The 18,433-nt window shown below is 36.1% G+C and overlaps 1 protein-coding gene and 1 non-coding gene across 2 annotated transcripts; both read left to right on the top strand.

Annotated features, from left to right (window-relative positions):
* The first annotated feature begins 9,268 nt into the window (after positions 1 to 9,268).
* On the top strand, positions 9,269 to 15,377 carry LOC110789447 (serine/threonine/tyrosine-protein kinase HT1). Its single transcript, XM_021994111.2, has 3 exons — positions 9,269 to 10,119; positions 12,722 to 13,177; positions 14,925 to 15,377. The coding sequence occupies exons 1-3, from the start codon at positions 9,691 to 9,693 to the stop codon at positions 15,198 to 15,200; spliced, it is 1,161 nt and encodes a 386-aa protein (XP_021849803.1). The 5' UTR covers positions 9,269 to 9,690; the 3' UTR covers positions 15,201 to 15,377.
* Positions 15,378 to 15,991: 614 nt separating this feature from the next.
* TRNAL-UAG (transfer RNA leucine (anticodon UAG)) lies at positions 15,992 to 16,071 on the top strand. The gene has a single exon. It is a non-coding gene; the product is annotated as a tRNA-Leu (tRNA).
* Positions 16,072 to 18,433: the final 2,362 nt, after the last annotated feature.

Genomic DNA, 18,433 nt, shown 5'->3' with positions numbered 1-18,433 from the left:
GACGTGCGATGAAGATACTCCTATCTTTGTGGGATTTTCTCAACCGATTAGACCGTTGAGAATACCCTATAAAAGGACGAAGATAATGATAAGCAAGAGACGTTCACTGAAGCACCGAAACTCTTAAGTTATAAACTGTTTCATCATTCATTATTGTACTGGAGATTTTAGTTATCGATTCTCAGAAGAAAAAGCATAAACAATCATATAGAATACTTAGTGGATTGATAGCCTCATAGCTATCCGCGGTTTTTTACCTTGTTCCTGGGTTTTCCGCGTCAACACTCCTCTGTGTCGTGCCTCTTTATTTGTGTCGTTGATTCTTTGCTTAGTTAGTGTCGACCCTAGCCGAAAGTCGCCCCCATACGAATTTTGGCATAAACAATGATATTATACCATGTATAAGAATCATGATGAGTGATCAAGTTCACATGCTCCATATAATTAACAAAAGATTAATGATTAAAAGAGGTTAATTAACAACTGCATGCCAGATATCACATATAGCTTTGTGACCGTACAACCAAATATAATCCAAATCTTAGAAGATTAATAACATTAAACAAGATTAATTAAATTTGGATTATAGGGGAGAAGTAGGGTACTCTTTTGTTTCCATACATTTGGCACTATTACTATTAACAGTGCTACGTACAATATTCATTTTTATTTTATTTTATTCATTTCATTATTAAAGCCAAAGTGATTAAGGACAACGTACTTTACAGTACGGAACTTTTATTTCTACGTTATTAATTTCGTACCCCCAAAATTTAAATAAAAATTTAATTTTGTAGATTAGTTTTTTTTTCCAATGTTACGCTCTCCCGATGTGCTTGCACAACAATCAATAGTTTCTTCTCAAAATCTCAACCTCCTCAAGTTCCTTCCCCCCAAGTGTTTTTTTTTTAATACAAATTCTATGTTATCTCAAAATGTGTGAGAAATGCGTACACGTTCCTTCCACCAAGTATTCACCTGTTAAACGTAAAGATGGAGCCAGAAGTGAAACTATTTTACACATTAATTTTACTGTTCGACACATAATTTTGTCATGCATTTCTAGTTTCATTTTAACTTAGAAAATATTACTCCATCTTTATAAAGGATGTGCACATCGGTACCCTTTATTAAATGAGTTGATTTTAGAATCAAATGCATCATACACCCAGTCAGTGGCGGCTCCAGTATGGGTTCAGTGGGTTCAACTGAACCCATACTGGAAAAAAAAAATATTAACTAGTTTCTGAAACTAGGAAATATGTTATCTATATTTTAGCGCTAGTATTACTCAAAGAATTAATTCTGAATCACTGGTTAGAGCAGCAAACTCACGGAGAATGGACGCGGGTTTGATTCCAGCGAGATGGACTTTTTGATTTATTTTATTTATTTTTCTTCCTTTCTTGTTTACTTTGTTTCTCACCCCTTTAGCAATAGTTTTAAACTTTTACAAATACATATTTTTATAAATTCCTATTACTATACTTCTTTCAAACTTTGAAAATTATAAATGGCTTTTGTTTTATTCATTTTCTTTGATTTTTTTTTAAAAAAATTATTTATCTTATGTACGGAGTACTACAGTACGTATAAAACCTGTTATTTGTACACAAAAAATCAGTAAAATTTGCTAATGTACGTTTTGCACCAAAATATGACATGTTTTTAAATTTTTCGAACCCTTAATACAGATTTTCTGGCACCGCCACTGCACCCAGTATATAATGTTGTGGATAAATTTAGAAGCTTATAAAGACAAATCACTTCAATTAATTTCACATCTTTCATTGAACTACTTAATAAGTAATACAGTCATAAGGAGTATGTATTGTGGAAATAATACAGAGTAGTTATTGTTCGTGTGCATTGTTCTTCTGACCACAACACACTTCATCACAACAAGAGCAGCAACTCAGCAAAGATGCACGAGGCTTCTAGAAGTGCATGACATCATACAAATGACATCAGCTCTAACCACCATCCCTAGAATTCAGGGAGTTAGTTAGCATTCAGTTACATGTAATAGATCATTGTAGATGCTGAGTTGTACTTTTGCTTCACTCTAATTGGTTGAGACACCTCACCAATCAGCTTGTATTTATAGTTCTAGTTGTTGCTGTAATCATTCAAGAATTCAATTCAATAATAAGAATTCCCTCTCTTTCTCTCTATGTTCATATTCTCTTTTGTTCTTACTGATGTTTCAGTAATTAGTTCATGCAAGATCATGAACTTTAACATGGTATCAGAGCAGATGATCGTTTGATTCTGCATCTTTTCTTTCTCTTTTTCAAATCTTTCACAGACAAGTCACAATAATCTGTAGTTTTGCATCATCAAAATGCCTACAGAACAGCAAGATCAAACACTAAATCCTAATTCTGCTTACTATTTGAGTAATAGTGATCTAAATGCTACAAAGTTAGTCAGTTTTGAATTTGAAGGAGAAGGTAAAAATTTCAATGATTGGAGGAGATCAATGATGATAGCATTGTCAGCTAGAAACAAGTTATGCTTTGTTGATGGCAGCCTAAATCAACCAGCAGCAAATTCTGCAAACTATAGAGTTTGGATCAAGTGCAATGACTTAGTGATTTCTTGGATGCTTGCTTCCTTGGAACCTAAAATAGCAAGGAGTGTGTTATATCTCAAAACAGCAAGAGCAATATGGCTTGAGTTAGAGGACAGATTTTGCAGAGAATCAGGACCTCAACTCTTTTCTGTGCAACAACAACTCAGTGAGCTAACTCAAGGTGATGATGAATTGATTGCCAGTTTTTTCACTAAAATTAAAATGTTATGGGACCAGCTGGATGGCTTAGAACCATTGCCTGTCTGTGTATGCACTGGCTGTAGTTGCACACTCACACAGCAGTTACTCAAAACTCAACAGAATCAAAGGCTAATTCAATTTCTTATGAAATTGAATCAGAAATATGAACTTCCTAAGAGTACTATACTTATGATGAATCCGTTACCTACTATCTCAAAAGCCTATGGATTATTACTTCAGGAGGAACAACAAAAGGAAGTGAATAATCATAGAGTTCAGATACATTCAGAATCTAGTGCATTCAGTGCTAGGAGATTTGAGAACAAATCTTACAGGAATCAGTTTAATTCTGGTTCTAATTCTCAGTATGCAGGAACTGGATATCATATCAGAAATTCTAGTGATCATAACACTAGAAATAGCCTATTCTGTGAACACTGCAAAATGAAAAATCATACTATTGACAAGTGCTGGAAGCTTCATGGTTATCCAAAGGATTTTAAAGGAAAAGGAAAGAGAGTTGCAGCAGCAGCCAACTTGGATGTTTCTCAAGACATTCAAGAAAATTCAGAATCTGGTATAGTCCATGCTTCTTTCACTGAAGAGCAATACATTCAATTAATGAAGTGTCTACATAGCCAACAAAATGCTAATCAAGTTGATAATTCAAGTACTCACTCACTTGGAATGGCAACCAGTTATCAACCTCAAGGTACATTCTGTCTCCTATCTAATTTCAGATTAAAGTGGATATTAGATAGTGGTGCCAGTGACCACATGTGTTCAGACTTGTCTCTCTTTACATTATTTGAACCTATGCATGATGGACAGCATACAATCACTATACCTAATGGAACTGAATTACAAGTAAAGAACAAGGGTTCAGTGAACTTAGGTGGAGGAATCATTCTCAGAAATGTTTTGCATGTTCCAGAGTTCCAGTTTAATCTGATATCTATCTCTAAACTGTGCTGTGATGAAAATTGTTCAGTCTCATTTACAAATGGTGAATGTTACATTCAGGACCTTTCCAAGAACAAGCGTATTCTGCTTGGTAAGTTGGAGAAGGGTCTGTACAGCTTGAGTGAAGATCTGTTGACATCAGAGAATAATACAGCTTCAAAACCTTTTGCATTGTCTACTACCAAGTCTACTGCAGTACAAGAGGCCAAACTCTGGCACCTTAGACTAGGGCATATGTCTTTTGGTAAATTAAAGGGACTAACAGGGGTTGATGTACATGGTTGCTTAGCTGAAACTTTTTGTCAAATATGTCCTATGGCCAAACAGACCAGATTACCTTTTCCAAGTAGTTTCATCAAGACTAATAAGCCTTTTGAATTGTTGCATATTGATGTATGGGGGCCCTATTCTGTTCTTGATTCATCTAAGTGTAATCAGTTTCTCACTATTGTTGATGACTATACTAGGATGACTTGGACACACCTCATGAGAAATAAAACAGATTCAGTTCAAATCATGTCTCAGTTTTTGTCATATGTTGAGAATCATTTTGGAACTTCTGTCAAATATGTAAGATCAGACAATGCACCTGATCTAACTGAGGGTGGCATGAAAGATATATTTCTCAGAAAAGGCATTTTGGGACAAACAAGTTGCAGTCACACACCTCAGCAAAATGGTGTTGTTGAAAGAAAACATAAGCACCTACTTGAGACAGCTAGAGCATTGTCTTTTCAGTCCAAGCTACCTGACAAATACTGGAGTAGTTGTGTTCTTGCAGCAACATATTTAATCAACAGAATGCCACTGAAAAGCATCAATTTCTCCACTCCCTATGAACAGTTGTTCAAAACCAAACCTAATCTGTCCCACTTGAAGGTATTTGGATGCTTGTGTTACATTACAACTTCTAAAGTTCAGAGATCAAAATTTGATCCAAGAGCTGATCCTTGTGTTTTTATTGGTTATCCTTCCACTCAAAAGGCCTATAAAGTTCTCAATCTCACAACTAACAAGATTCTCACTTCTAGAGATGTTACATTCTATGAACATCATTTTCCCTTTCATTATTCTTCCACTCCTAAATCAGCCTATGATAATCAATTCTTCCTTCCTGTTGTCACATCCTTTTCAGAACACATTAATCCCAATTCAGATACACCTCTATCTGATATTTCTAACCCACACTCACATACTCCTTCTTCAACTCCCATCGCTTCTCCAGCACCTATATCAACTCATTCATCTTCTCCCACAGTATCTATTACTTCTTCTACATCTCTTCCTAATCAGTCTGCACCTACTGATCAGCCTCACAGAAGATCAACAAGAACTTCTAAACCTCCAGCTCATTTACAGGATTTTGTTTGTTCTAAACCTGTCAAACACTGGTGCAATCTTATTGCTTATGACAGTCTTCCTGATCAGCAAAAGGTTCTAATTGCTGCTTCTTTGCACCATATTGAGCCAACATCTTACAGAGAAGCTGCTTCAGATACTAACTGGTTGGAAGCAATGGAAAAGGAAATCACTGCTTTAAACAATAATCATACTTGGGATTTTGTTCTTCTTCCAAAGGGAAAGAAGGCCATTGGATGCAAGTGGGTGTACATAATAAAAAAGCATGCAGATGGCACTATAGAAAGATACAAGGCCAGATTGGTTGCTAAGGGTTTCACTCAAAAATATGGTATTGATTACCATGAAACATTCTCTCCAGTTGTGAAGATGTCCACTGTAAGATGCGTGATTTCACTTGCAGCCAGCAGAAACTGGAAATTGTTCCAGTTAGATATCAATAATGCATTTCTCCATGGCAAATTGGATGAAGAGGTTTACATGAAGGTTCCTGAAGGACTCGCTGCCCCTCCTGGTCATGTCTGTAAACTTTCCAAGTCACTCTATGGCTTGAAACAAGCCTCCAGACAATGGTTTGCTCATCTCCTTGATGAACTCAAGTCTCAAGGTTACAGACAATCAAAAAATGATTACTCTCTTTTTATCAAACATCAATCATCACACATTACAATTGTTGCTGTGTATGTAGATGATATCATCATCACAGGGTCTGATGAGACAGAAATCTCTTCTCTCAAATCTCACCTTCACAACACCTTCAGCATTAAGGATCTAGGACTTCTAAACTACTTCCTTGGAATTGAAGTTACACATACTCCAGATGGTTATATTCTCATTCAAAGAAAGTACACTAAAGAGTTGTTATCTGAGTGTGAACTTGACATTTCTAAACATGCTGTCACCCCTTTTCCCCTACATCTCAAACTCTCTACAGAAGGTGAACCTTATCCCAATGCTGATCTATACAGATGTTATGTTGGGAAGCTCAATTTCCTAACTCATACTAGGCCAGACCTTGCATTTGCTGTACAGTCTCTAAGTCAGTTTATGCATTCTCCTACACTTTCTCACATTGATGCCCTTACTCATACTCTAAGATATGTTAACCATACAACAGGCCAGGGCATTCTACTCAAAGATGAAAATCATCTCACTCTTCAAGCCTTTTCTGACTCTGATTGGGCAGCTTGTTCTTCTACCAGAAGATCAGTCACAGGTTACATACTTCTTCTAGGTAACTCTCCTATCAGCTGGAAATCTAAGAAGCAATCTACTGTGTCTAAAAGTTCTTCTGAAGCAGAATACAGAGCCATGTCACAGGCTGCTAGTGAGGTTTCTTGGATAGTTAGACTTTTGGAGGAATTAGGCATCCATAATCTACAACCTGTTCAGCTTCATTGTGACAACCAATCTGCCCTTCATATAGCTAAAAATCCCATTTTTCATGAAAGGACAAAACACATTGAAGTGGATTGTCACTTCACTAGATATAAGGTTCTTGAAGGTCTCTTACAATTAAGCTATCTTCCTACTACACACCAACTTGCTGACATTTTCACCAAGATACTTCCTGGCTGTCAACACAAAACATTATCATCCAAACTTGGCATGGTCAATCCCTTACCCATACCAAGTTTGAAGGGGGGTGTTGGTGTGCATTGTTCTTCTGACCACAGCACACTTCATCACAACAAGAGCAGCAACTCAGCAAAGATGCACGAGGCTTCTAGAAGTGCATGACATCATACAGATGACATCAGCTCTAACCACCATCCCTAGAATTCAGGGAGTTAGTTAGCATTCAGTTACATGTAATAGATCATTGTAGATGCTGAGCTGTACTTTTGCTTCACTCTAATTGGTTGAGACACCTCACCAATCAGCTTGTATTTATAGTTCTAGTTGTTGCTGTAATCATTCAAGAATTCAATTCAATAATAAGAATTCCCTCTCTTTCTCTCTATGTTCATATTCTCTTTTGTTCTTACTGATGTTTCAGTAATTAGTTCATGCAAGATCATGAACTTTAACAGTTATATAGAGGGATATTTAGCCACTTGCACTATGTGTTTGTTATAATTGAATATAGTACTCTTTAACTCTCGCAACACTTTTTCTTTTGTTTTCCCTAATTTTTCAGCAGATATGTTATTTGAATAATTTTTCCATCTTTCTTTCTCGATTTTAAAATTTTGGTACTCCCGCTACTCCGATATTATTTATATGTATAGAGTTCAAGATTAATTGACTAATTGAGTTAGCCGGTCATGAGCTGAGTTAAGCTCAACTCAATATACTCGAAAAAAATTCTATTTGAGGTTGAAAATCTTTAGACTTGAAGTTTCGGCTCTTAATTAACTATGATTCATAAAGACACTATAAATTACGTACCTAAAATCATATACTCCTACCAATTGAGGTTGACAAGAGTGGTTAAGGGCCTCTTGCTCCTTAACTAGAGTCTCGGGTTCGAGCCTTGGGAATGGAAAAAATCTCAATTGGGAGGAATGCTGCCCATCGAGGTACCCATACAAACTTCCGCAGGAGATTAGTCACTCGTGGAAGGCGATAGGAACTCCTCATAGTAGAACAAAAAAAAATCATATACTCCTGACGAAAATGAGTCAAAGAGACACTGTAAATTACGTAGCTAAGAACCTCATCGGTAGGCAATAGAAATACAGGATACATTAAGGGAGCGTGAGGTCACGCGTTGACATGGTGAATAGGAGTTGACGACTGGTCAAAAGTACAAGGACTTTACAGCCTTCTTTTAGTTTAGTTTTCTTTTTTCTTTTTCTTTTTCTTTTTTACAATTGTAATGATAAAAATAGAAGTAAAAGTTTTATCAAAAAAGAAAATAAAAATAGTGTTATGAGACTTATGACTGATGAGCACAAGACCGTATACGGAATGACTATACGGCTCTGTCCGACAACCTCACGGATACCTTTTTTTTGTTGTTGCTTTCACGGCCCCACTTTTCCAATCCTCCATCTAACTTTTCTCTTACCCATGTGAAATCTCCTTATCACCCTTAACTTGGCACTCCACTCTATTTTTATCCCTCTTGTGTTCCATCGTCATATTGGATCTTGAATATGGTACGGACTATAGAGTACGGAGTACTTCGTAATTCATATGCGTTAAGTGTTAATCTGAGTGTGTTCCTATCCTATCTACCAGGCCTCTTGACAGTTTTAAGTACAATGGGAGCGCAACGTGTATTCGAATTAAAGATTCGGTCGGATAATGTATTGAGTTGTTGTATTGTTTTTTCACTTTAGAATAGAGATATTCATCGTTGTCATTAAATGTATTTGAGCATTTTACGTGATAATTTACTTGAAAAGAGGGTTAATAGGAGGGAATTGTTTGACGAGTTGGCATGTGATTAATCAAGACAACACAACAAAACTTACTACTTTAAAGGCTTCTGAATTAAAAACAACAACTACTCCGATGCGTAAATAACTAAGGTACTACCCAGGATTCAGCTTGGAAAAGATTTGATTGTAGTTTGGTACTAGCCATATCAACAAAGTGCATCTTACTTAACTTTATAGGTTCATAATTTAAGATTTTTCATAGTCAAGCGTGTTTGCCTAAAATAACTTTTGGATCGTTTTTTGTTATGTGATTTATTCTTCTAATTATTCCACAAGTAACGATATTGTATACAGTTACATACAACATAGCATGACTATGTGCGTAACATAAGATAACCAATTTACCATGTGAATGAATATTCGATAGCAAGTACAGAGTACTCCTTGATCAATACTTCCTCCATTTTTTTTATTATTGCACCATTTACATTGGGCACAAGAATTAAGAAAGGTGGTAAAAGGTGAGAGATTGACAAAAATACCCATGTAATTGTAGGTAAAGAACAAGTGGGGTTTGGTCCCCACCACCCATACAAGGATAAGAATGTCATTTTATATAGGTAAACTTACTAAAAAGGGAAATGGTGCAATTAATATGCAACTTCCGAAAAAGAAAAACGGTGCAATAATAAAAAAAAAAATGGAGGAAGTACTAAAAGAAGTCTAAAGTGGCATAATGGAACTTTTAGATTTCATAAAAGGGCAATTAAGGAAAAAAAAAGAGGAGAGAGAAAGTGTAAATGAAAATAGGGAGAGTACCCAGTTTGTCCCCTCATGCCAGGATCTTCGCACGTTATGATTACCAGTCATCTCCCCTCTTAACTTAACATAACACCTTCCCAATTTTAAACACTAAATTTATACTCTCTCTTACTTCAAACCGCCATTAACTCCTCCCCCCACACCTCTTCTCCACCAGTCACCACCTCCCCCCGCCCACCTTTTCTCTCTCCAAAACCCTAATTTCAACTTCCTTAAACCTCCGTTTTCTCACTCCTCCCGCCATTACCAACACCTCTTTTACGACGCCGTTTTCCGATTTTTCTCAATTTGGAAATATTGATTTTTCATGAACAAAATCATTTTTAAAATGTAGGATCCTGATTTATTTCCGAAAAAACTTGATTTAGTTTCATTTATTCATTTCATTTATAAACACACAGCAAGTAGGACAAAAATAATTTATTTATTTTTAAAAAATCAATGAAGAATTTGAGGTGGTTGAAGCAATTTTCAACCGGCACTACCGAAACCGGAAACGGAAACGGGAAAGGAGACGAAACGCCGTCGTCAGTGGACGGGAAAAGGAGGAGGAAGTTGAAGAGGAAGATATCATTAGGAGAGTACAAAAGAGCAGTGTCATGGTCAAAGTATTTGGTATCATCAGGAGCAGAAATTAAAGGAGAAGGAGAAGAGAAATGGAGTGCAGATATGTCACAGTTATTTATTGGGAATAAATTTGCATCAGGAAGACATAGTAGGATTTACAGAGGGATTTATAAACAAACTGATGTTGCTATTAAACTTGTTAGTCAACCTGAAGAAGACCTTGATTTGGCTACTAAGATTGAACATGAATTTGCTTCTGAAGTTGCTCTTTTGTTTGGATTGACTCATCCTAATATTATCACTGTAAGTTTCTCTTTCTCTTTCTCCTTTACTTTTTCTTTTTTTGATATTTAATTTAATTTTATCTATTTATTTACGTTCGACTGTTAATTCGTGGGTGGATGTCAATTAATTTAGTTCTTTAATATACATTGGTAAAGAAAATCTTGATTAAATCTCGTTTCCGTCATAAATTATAAATGGGGGCGGAGATTTATACCTGTAACCTATCATATCATACACAGACTCTCCATTTTAAACACTGTGCTAATGCTTAACATTGGTGTGTGCACCAAAAGTGTGATGGAATAAAATGATTGATTATTTTTATAGTGTTCATCAGACATAAAGCGAGATAGAGGATCTGGATTGAGTACGGTAGGCAGTACCTTTATTTTTTTTGATATGGGTGACAACTTGTTTTACACTCCCTTCTTGCCCCAATAAGTTGGCTATTTTGTTTTGCCCTTTTTGGGAAACATTGTTAGTGTGTAATGTATAATGACTAATGAGTAATGAGCAGTTGAGCACTGAATACTTTCATAATTTTGTTATAGTTGGAAATTAGTTGTCACGCTTCTAGTTCAGATTACACTATTACAAATTTATAATAATGCCGATCACATATTAGTGGTCTTGGGCTGTACTTTCATGTACTTCGTATGTGTAGACTCTAGTGTGTTATGGTACATAAATTACAAGTCTTAAAATAATATGTTACATACATTTACAAATTTAAATTTGATTGAATCTTAAAAAGTCTTAACAACCATTTATTTATTAAATTAGTAGAATGCCGACATGGCATGTGAAGAAAGTCTTAAGTGTTCATTAGAATGACTAACCGTGCTATAGTCTGTTGATATCGATTTCACATGCTTCCTAGTACCTTTTCTTGTCTAAGGATACTATGTGCAAGTGAGAAGAAGAGATGGAAATTAGTATCTCTATCTATCTATAGGCTGCTCGCAAAACATGGTTGTTTTAGGAAAGGATTCACGACCGCATCAATTAGCCGACATTTAGCATAGAGATGATGTGATTTTCCGTCTCTAGTTGTATTAGATTCTAATTTGGTACAAGGATAGCAAAGAAATATGTCACTGACCCCATCAAGTGAATAATGGCTTGCATGGTTCGGGTTTAAACGGCTGAAATAGCTAGGATTTGGAGTTGAGAAGTCGCTATTGTCAAGATTTTTTGTTTGATTTTGCGGTTGTGGGAGAAGAAAATATAGTGTAAAAGGTGAAAAGAATAGGATTTTTCTTCACCCAAACCAAAACTAGCAATATATGATTAGGGAGTAGGGCCAATAATCATTTTTCTTTTAGTCATCCTGTTGGAAAGTGAATGATGGATCATGGAAAATATAGATTCTAGCAGTGTTTTCTTTGTCTTGCAATGCTAAAGAGACGCGCATTACGCGGGGATCTCGTTACCAAATGAATCAAAAGTAGACCCATAAATGGTTCTACATTATTGAATTACTAACCAATTTGAGAATGCAAGATTCTAGTACTTTTATGTACGTTCATACATTTCGACTATTCTCCTCCTTTTCATTACTAAAAGTTCGTTAAGGTTCCCTACGAAAGATGGATGGTGCATGGTTGCTGATTCCTGGTTCTTCCAGAATCAAGGAACCAGCAACTATATTAAAATACATTAACTATTAAATTCGCGGTTGTGTGACTTGTGTCCTCATGATTCTTCCTTTGTCTGTATAGCTTCAGTTTTAAGTGAGTTATTATTGCCGCACACTTGTCCAATTGAGTTTTAATATAATGGTACCACTTTGTCTGGGTGATAATTGATCTGGATGCTTCTCTTTGTCTATCTGATACCATTTGTAACATGCTCCATTTGTCTCTTCTTTTTAGCATTTATGAGTTCTGCTTCTCTCCTTTTTTTCGGTATTATTTCCAGCTAATTTTATGCTACGACTTTACGAGTAAGCTTGAACTTTGAGCCCGGTTTAACGATTCAGTTTCTTAAACACTTGTTTCTATTGTTCTTGAACTTCTTTCATGCAAATTGATTAAGACTTCATATCTCTGACATCCACATTTATTGATTTCTCGAACAACATGAATATTAATAATGACTTATTAATAGTAAAGGACTGTTGAATCCATGAGGAAGAATCTTAGTTTTCAGTGTACATGCTTCTCCAACATCTAACTGCTACATACTTGCACCACAAAATGCCTTCACCAGGTGTTGTATACATCCAGGCTTCGACTTGTAAGGACAGGACTGTGTATTGACGAATGCTCATGTTCATATAAAGTACTGATTATCTATCTTCTTTATTACCCTACCAGAAATACTGGTTTTTGAAGCATGGGTTTTGAGTTTACACATCCTTAAAAGATACCCCGTACCACTAATGCACTATATACTACTGAATTTCATTTTCAAGAATATTTACAAATTTAACTTATAAAATGTTCCACTACTTCTCTGTTTGGTCCATTAAATGTGAGTGTTTCCGATCTGAAACATGTACAACGTGACTGTTTTTTGAATTAGTAAGGCTGAGTTTTAAGAAGTGAAGCATGTTTTTCTTATCAAGTTGTATAAATTGCAAGTATTTGATCAATGCTATTTATTCTACTTCCTGCAGTTTTTTGCTGCATGTAAGAAACCACCTGTATTCTGTATCATCACGGAGTACATGGCCGGAGGATCACTGAGAAAATATCTCCATCAACAGGAGCCACATTCAGTCCCTCACGATCTAGTTCTGAAGTTGGCTCTAGACATTGCTCGGGGAATGCAATTTCTTCATTCTCAGGGGATACTTCACCGTGATTTGAAGTCTGAAAATCTTCTTCTCGATAATGAAATGTGTGTGAAAGTAGCTGATTTCGGGATCTCTTGCTTGGAGACTCAAATTGGCAGTGCGAAAGGATTCACCGGTACCTACCGATGGATGGCTCCGGAGATGATTAGAGAAAAGCACCATACGAAGAAAGTCGACGTTTACAGTTTTGGCATCGTGTTGTGGGAGATCTTGACTGCATTAGTTCCCTTCGATGATATGACTCCTGAACAAGCTGCTTTTGCTGTCTGCCAGAAGGTAATTTAACTACATTGATCAACTATATATATACTTACTGCAACTATTTCACTCTTGCTATATGATTATCCAGCTATCTCTCTAATCTAAATTTTTGCCACATGAATTGTTTTGAGAGTTACAAAAGAACAACTGACTAAAATCAACCCTAGCCCTTGACAATTTTGGGGTTCTAGACACAACATCATGACCCGAATTCCCTAACCAAAATGAGAAAATCTTAGACTATAATAAGTAGTGTCTACAAAATCAATAATAAAGCTAAAATGGTAACTTCATCTCATTTAATGATTTTGCCCCACCAATAACAACATTTACCTTTGACTTGGGATTACCAAACTGTGTCGTTTGATACCAAATGAAAATGCAACCACGTTGACTAGTGAGCACCAAACTATGTTGTTTGGTACCAAATGAAAATGCAACAATTGCAAAAAGCATTATTTTATTGTGATTAATTATTGTCTTTGTAGACACTACTGATTACTGTCTTAGACGAGCTCAACCAAAATGCCTTATCAGAAAGCCGACCTGAGGACCCATTTGACAGGGTCTATATGGTCTGTGATATTTCGGTAATGCTGTCCTAACTCCTAAGAGTCTAAAATTTATGTTTGCTGATGCAGTGACCCGTGCAGCCACATAGTTTTGCAGTTATAAAGTTTTGATGTTAGATTGCTTTCACCTAGCTGAGAATACACCTTCCACAGTAATGGAATCTAAGACAGTGAATCCTGTGTAATATAAATGGCTAGATTTTGGTGGGGTTAGATTACCACATTGTTGAAAGAGTTATGTTCCTTTTCACATGGACTTCTTTAGAGTGGAATTGGTGGGGTGAAGATTTCAGTAAGTAAGCCCCTCTGTTGGCAAACTAAACATCGACTATGGTTCATGGTCCCAAGTAATGTTCCACTGCTGAATGGTAGGAGGGCCCTTTTATTAATCAATAATCATGTACGGATTAATAATTCAAGTATTCAACTAGGCGTAACTCACATCAACTACTCGGACTATTCATTCTTGTCAAACTCACCTGTTGAATTAAAATTTTCGAATTTTTTGGTCTAAAATGATGTGTCAAGTATCCATACGACGTTATCCATGTGGCGAGAGTCTGACATGGATATTTGAGGTGAAATGAAGAATTCGAGTAACATTGATGCTTGCTTGTCATCGACCCTTACCAAACTCGAGTGACCTGTGTTGTTTTCGATCTGTGCGTTGTCACTGAAGATAACATGTTAGATTTTTGGTACTAGAAGTTTAGGTTCATTAAGGCAGTGGGGTTAGACGTTTGCTTTTTAGGCAGAAATCTGGTTTTGTAATTTGTATGTGAACAAATGCTGTCTATTTTTGCATTCTGCATGAATGCTAAAATAAAAAACTTGTCCAAACTTCACATGTGTTGATAATTATTGGAGGATTTCCCACCTCAGAGTTTCAGCCATTCTTTCAGTGGGACCTGGACTGTTGTGTGGCTTGTGTCATATCTCGGAGATAACTCAATTGCGCTTGACTTGATCATCTTGAGCCTAAAATAATGAGTTGTTGGCAGCTTAGGCCCGTTTTTAGACCCGACATGATATGCAGTTTTTTCGGTCGTGGGCCTGCCCGAACCTTGACCCGCCTGTTGATTAGGGCTAGTTTAATCTCAGAGACCTTTGTATAACTGTTTGGCATGTAGTGATGTAACTATATGTTTTAACTTAAACTCTGTGTGACATTTTCTTGGTGAAATCTGCAGAATGCAAGACCTCAAATGCCCACCGAGTGCCCGGCAGCATTCAGTCGGCTTATCAAGCGATGCTGGTCTAACAACCCGGATAAACGGCCACATTTTGAGGAGATTGTTGCGATTTTGGAGGGTTATTGGGAGTCCTATAATCGCGATCCTGAATTCTTTTTATACTTTAAACCCAATGATCGGAAATTATTGCGTTGCTTACCTAAGTGTATTAATGCTCGCAGCAACAGTCGTAAGCCTGTTTTGTCGATGATTAAGGGTAGTATTAGTATATAAGCTCTTTTGAAATCGTGAATATACATAATATATGGATGTCTAATTGTATAATGTTCTAGCAAATCATCCCAGATGATTCATGTTGCATGAAGTTGTTTTGTAATCGTAACTATTAAGGGCCAAAATGGCTCAATTCCAAAATTTTACCACATTTAATTAGCTCACAAATTTGTTTCACTCAAATTGTAGCCCCCTTGATCCCCCATGCAAAAGTAATTTGACGGCAATTTTCTATGCTAGTTTTTGATAAAACCAAATTAAAATCGTGAGTATTTATTTGCTTGTGTGCTTGGATCTTGTGAATACACGTGTGTTAAAATAGCTTTGGTGATACCGTATTGTAGAGTTGGCAGTCTCTGACACGACATGACAGCACGACCGAAATCGGCACGACACGAACATGAAGTTACTGAGAGAAAACACGATGTTGACACAACACGAATTGAAACCAACCAGAACACGACCCGTTTAGTCATATTATGCAGTTATTTTACTTTTTAGATAGTTTTGTTATTTTGTATGTACAAGTTAGATAAAAATAGAAAAAAAATACTTCGTACTACTCATCGCTTATCTGTTGTTCATTTCAACTTATGAGTTGATTTAGCTGAATTTATTTTTCTATAAAAATATACATGTATTTGATATAGTGGACAACTGATTGTATAATACGGAGTAAAAATTACCACTCCGGCAACAACAACAAAAAAACAGTACTACATGAATATTTGGCTTTAGGAGAAAAACTAAACTGTAAATAGCATATCAAAATCAATTTCATAACAACATAAGACAGTTTGGCCGAGTGGTCTAAGGCGCCAGATTTAGGCTCTGGTCCGAAAGGGCGTGGGTTCAAATCCCACAGCTGTCATTTTTTCCCTTTTCTCTCGTCGTTTGGCATTTTATTTCACCTTTCTCTTGGGCCTATTTCTTACCTCAATTCCCCCATTAGCCCATACGGACAAAGGTCCAACTAGGACTTATTTTTTGAACTGCATTTTACTTTCTATGTTTAGTTACGATATTTGACTTTTATGTTCGCCGACACAATATCCACCCCCATTCCCGCCAAAAATTAGAAAAAGTTCATACTATTCCGTGATATAAAAGATCCTCAATCACTAATTAACCACTAATTAACGTAATTTTACAAAGTTCATACTATTCCGTGATATACAACGATACTTAACCACTAATTAACGTGTTTAATTAAGATCCGGACGCCACTTAGGATTTAAGTATTAGATAGTGTAACTGTGTAAGCAATTTGTTTCACCTGGCTTTAGTTGATCCAAGATAGTGTGGTTCTTGTGGGTTATGTGAACATTTGGACTTGACCAAATGATTAACCTAAGAAAGCCCCAACCATCCAATGTAGTCAAGCAAATGATGAAATTGACTGCCTAGTTTAGTAGCACAACGAATAAAGAGTTTGGTATTGATTACATTTTTGTCGGCTAAAACATAGACAGTTTACAAATCATTACACTAATTTACTGTCTATTTCTAGATTTGTAATCCGTAATAGTTGTTCCTATAATTATCTTTAGCTTCATTCATCAATCAAGACTCTAACATAGTATTACTCCTATTATAATATGGATTACTATTATGGGCGGGTAAAGACACATAGGATTTTGTATATGTTCTTAAAATTATGTTTAAGGGCGAGGCAAAGACAAATAGGATTCTGTATAGTTTCTTAAAATTATGTTTAAGGACGGGGCAAAGACAAATAGGATTCTCTACAATTTCTAAAAATTATGTTTAGGGGCGGGACAAAAACAAATGGAACCCTGTAGACTTTCTTAAAGTTAATGCAAGCATGCATGTTCTTGAAAACGAATAAATAATGTTCCTCATCTTTTCTTACCATATTTTCTCCTTACATGTAACAAAATATGTGAGAGGGTGCACCGTGCACCCTGATACATCTAATATGCTCTATGCTTCGATCCAACTCATAGATTTCTTTTTATTTTTTATTTTTTATATGCGAATAAGACACAAAGACTTCAATCACGTACTCTATAGAGATTTAATAGTCTTATAGACATATACTCATATTAATTCGAGTTGCTTTATTATTTTCCAAAATCAAATTTTGTAACAACAATAAAACGGTTCAATACTTCTATTTGTCACTTGTCAGCCGACACTCGATTAGTTTTATGCTACTTTACTTATAATTCACCCTAACCGATTTATAGATCCAATAAATTGACCACTGTATTTGGCTAATGATCGATAGCACAAGTACGGAGTAGTTAAGTACGTATATGGATTATGGAATTACTGAATTACATACAAATCCCTTCTAATTAAAACATTAATTTTATCCGGACATTCTAAAATCACACACTTCACAAGCGTGAAAGGTAAAGCATTGCAGGTAACAAGAAATAGAGGAAGTATATGGTTCTTACGACGGTACTCCGTACCTTGTTAAAGTTCATAGCTAGGATCGTACAGTATTACATATACTTCGTATATAACCAACATAATTAAGTTAGTGGAGTTGGTGGAGAACTCACCTTGCGACTTAATTGGAGGTCACAGGATCGAGTCCCATCAGCTGCGAAATGCTTGGGAGTAGCTCAAGCGATCGAAGACATGTGTAGCTGAGCTGACTAACCTGTGTTAGGTGCTGGTTCAATTAGGGTTCTTGTTCTTACCCTTTTAAAAAAAAATATACGGAGTATATACATATACTAGTATACACACTTTTTATATAAGGTGGTCGATCTTACACAAAATACTAGTTAAACAATAAAACTAATTAGTTAAGTAATGAAAGTAATTTTTCCGATAAGACGGTTTAACACAAAAGTTATCGTACTTAGTATTACGTAGTATATGCTAAATGAGTAAAGTTAATACTCCCGCCGTCCCGGAATACTTGACCTGTTTTCCTTATCGGGTCGTCTCTTAATACTTGACCTGTTTCTAAAAATGGAAATATTCTAACAATATTATATTATTTCTCACTCCACCCCTATTAACCCACCTACCCCCTACTCCATACAAAAAATAATTAAAAATTCAACCCCTACTCTCCCCCAACCCCACCCCTTCACACATTTCCCACTAACTACATTAAAATAATACCCCACTATCAACTACTACCTATTAAATTAAATAAGTCAATTCAAGTCCCTTAAACTCTGTGCCGGTCAAACCGGGTCGAGTATTCCGGGACGGAGGGAGTACAAATACTAGCTGGCTTACATATG

The sequence above is a fragment of the Spinacia oleracea genome, chromosome 5 (assembly GCF_020520425.1).
Source record: "Spinacia oleracea cultivar Varoflay chromosome 5, BTI_SOV_V1, whole genome shotgun sequence".
Classification (NCBI taxonomy): Eukaryota; Viridiplantae; Streptophyta; class Magnoliopsida; order Caryophyllales; family Amaranthaceae; genus Spinacia; species Spinacia oleracea.
Note: the sequence above shows the minus strand (reverse complement) of the source record. Positions and strands in the feature narration are given on the sequence as shown.

Coding starts and splice junctions, on each gene's coding strand:
- LOC110789447 (XM_021994111.2), top strand. CDS start 9,691: ATGAAGAATTTGAGGTGGTTGAAGCAATTTTCAACCGGCACTACCGAA. Junction 10,120..12,721: donor CTCATCCTAATATTATCACT/GTAAGTTTCTCT, acceptor TACTTCCTGCAG/TTTTTTGCTGCATGTAAGAA. Junction 13,178..14,924: donor CTTTTGCTGTCTGCCAGAAG/GTAATTTAACTA, acceptor TGAAATCTGCAG/AATGCAAGACCTCAAATGCC.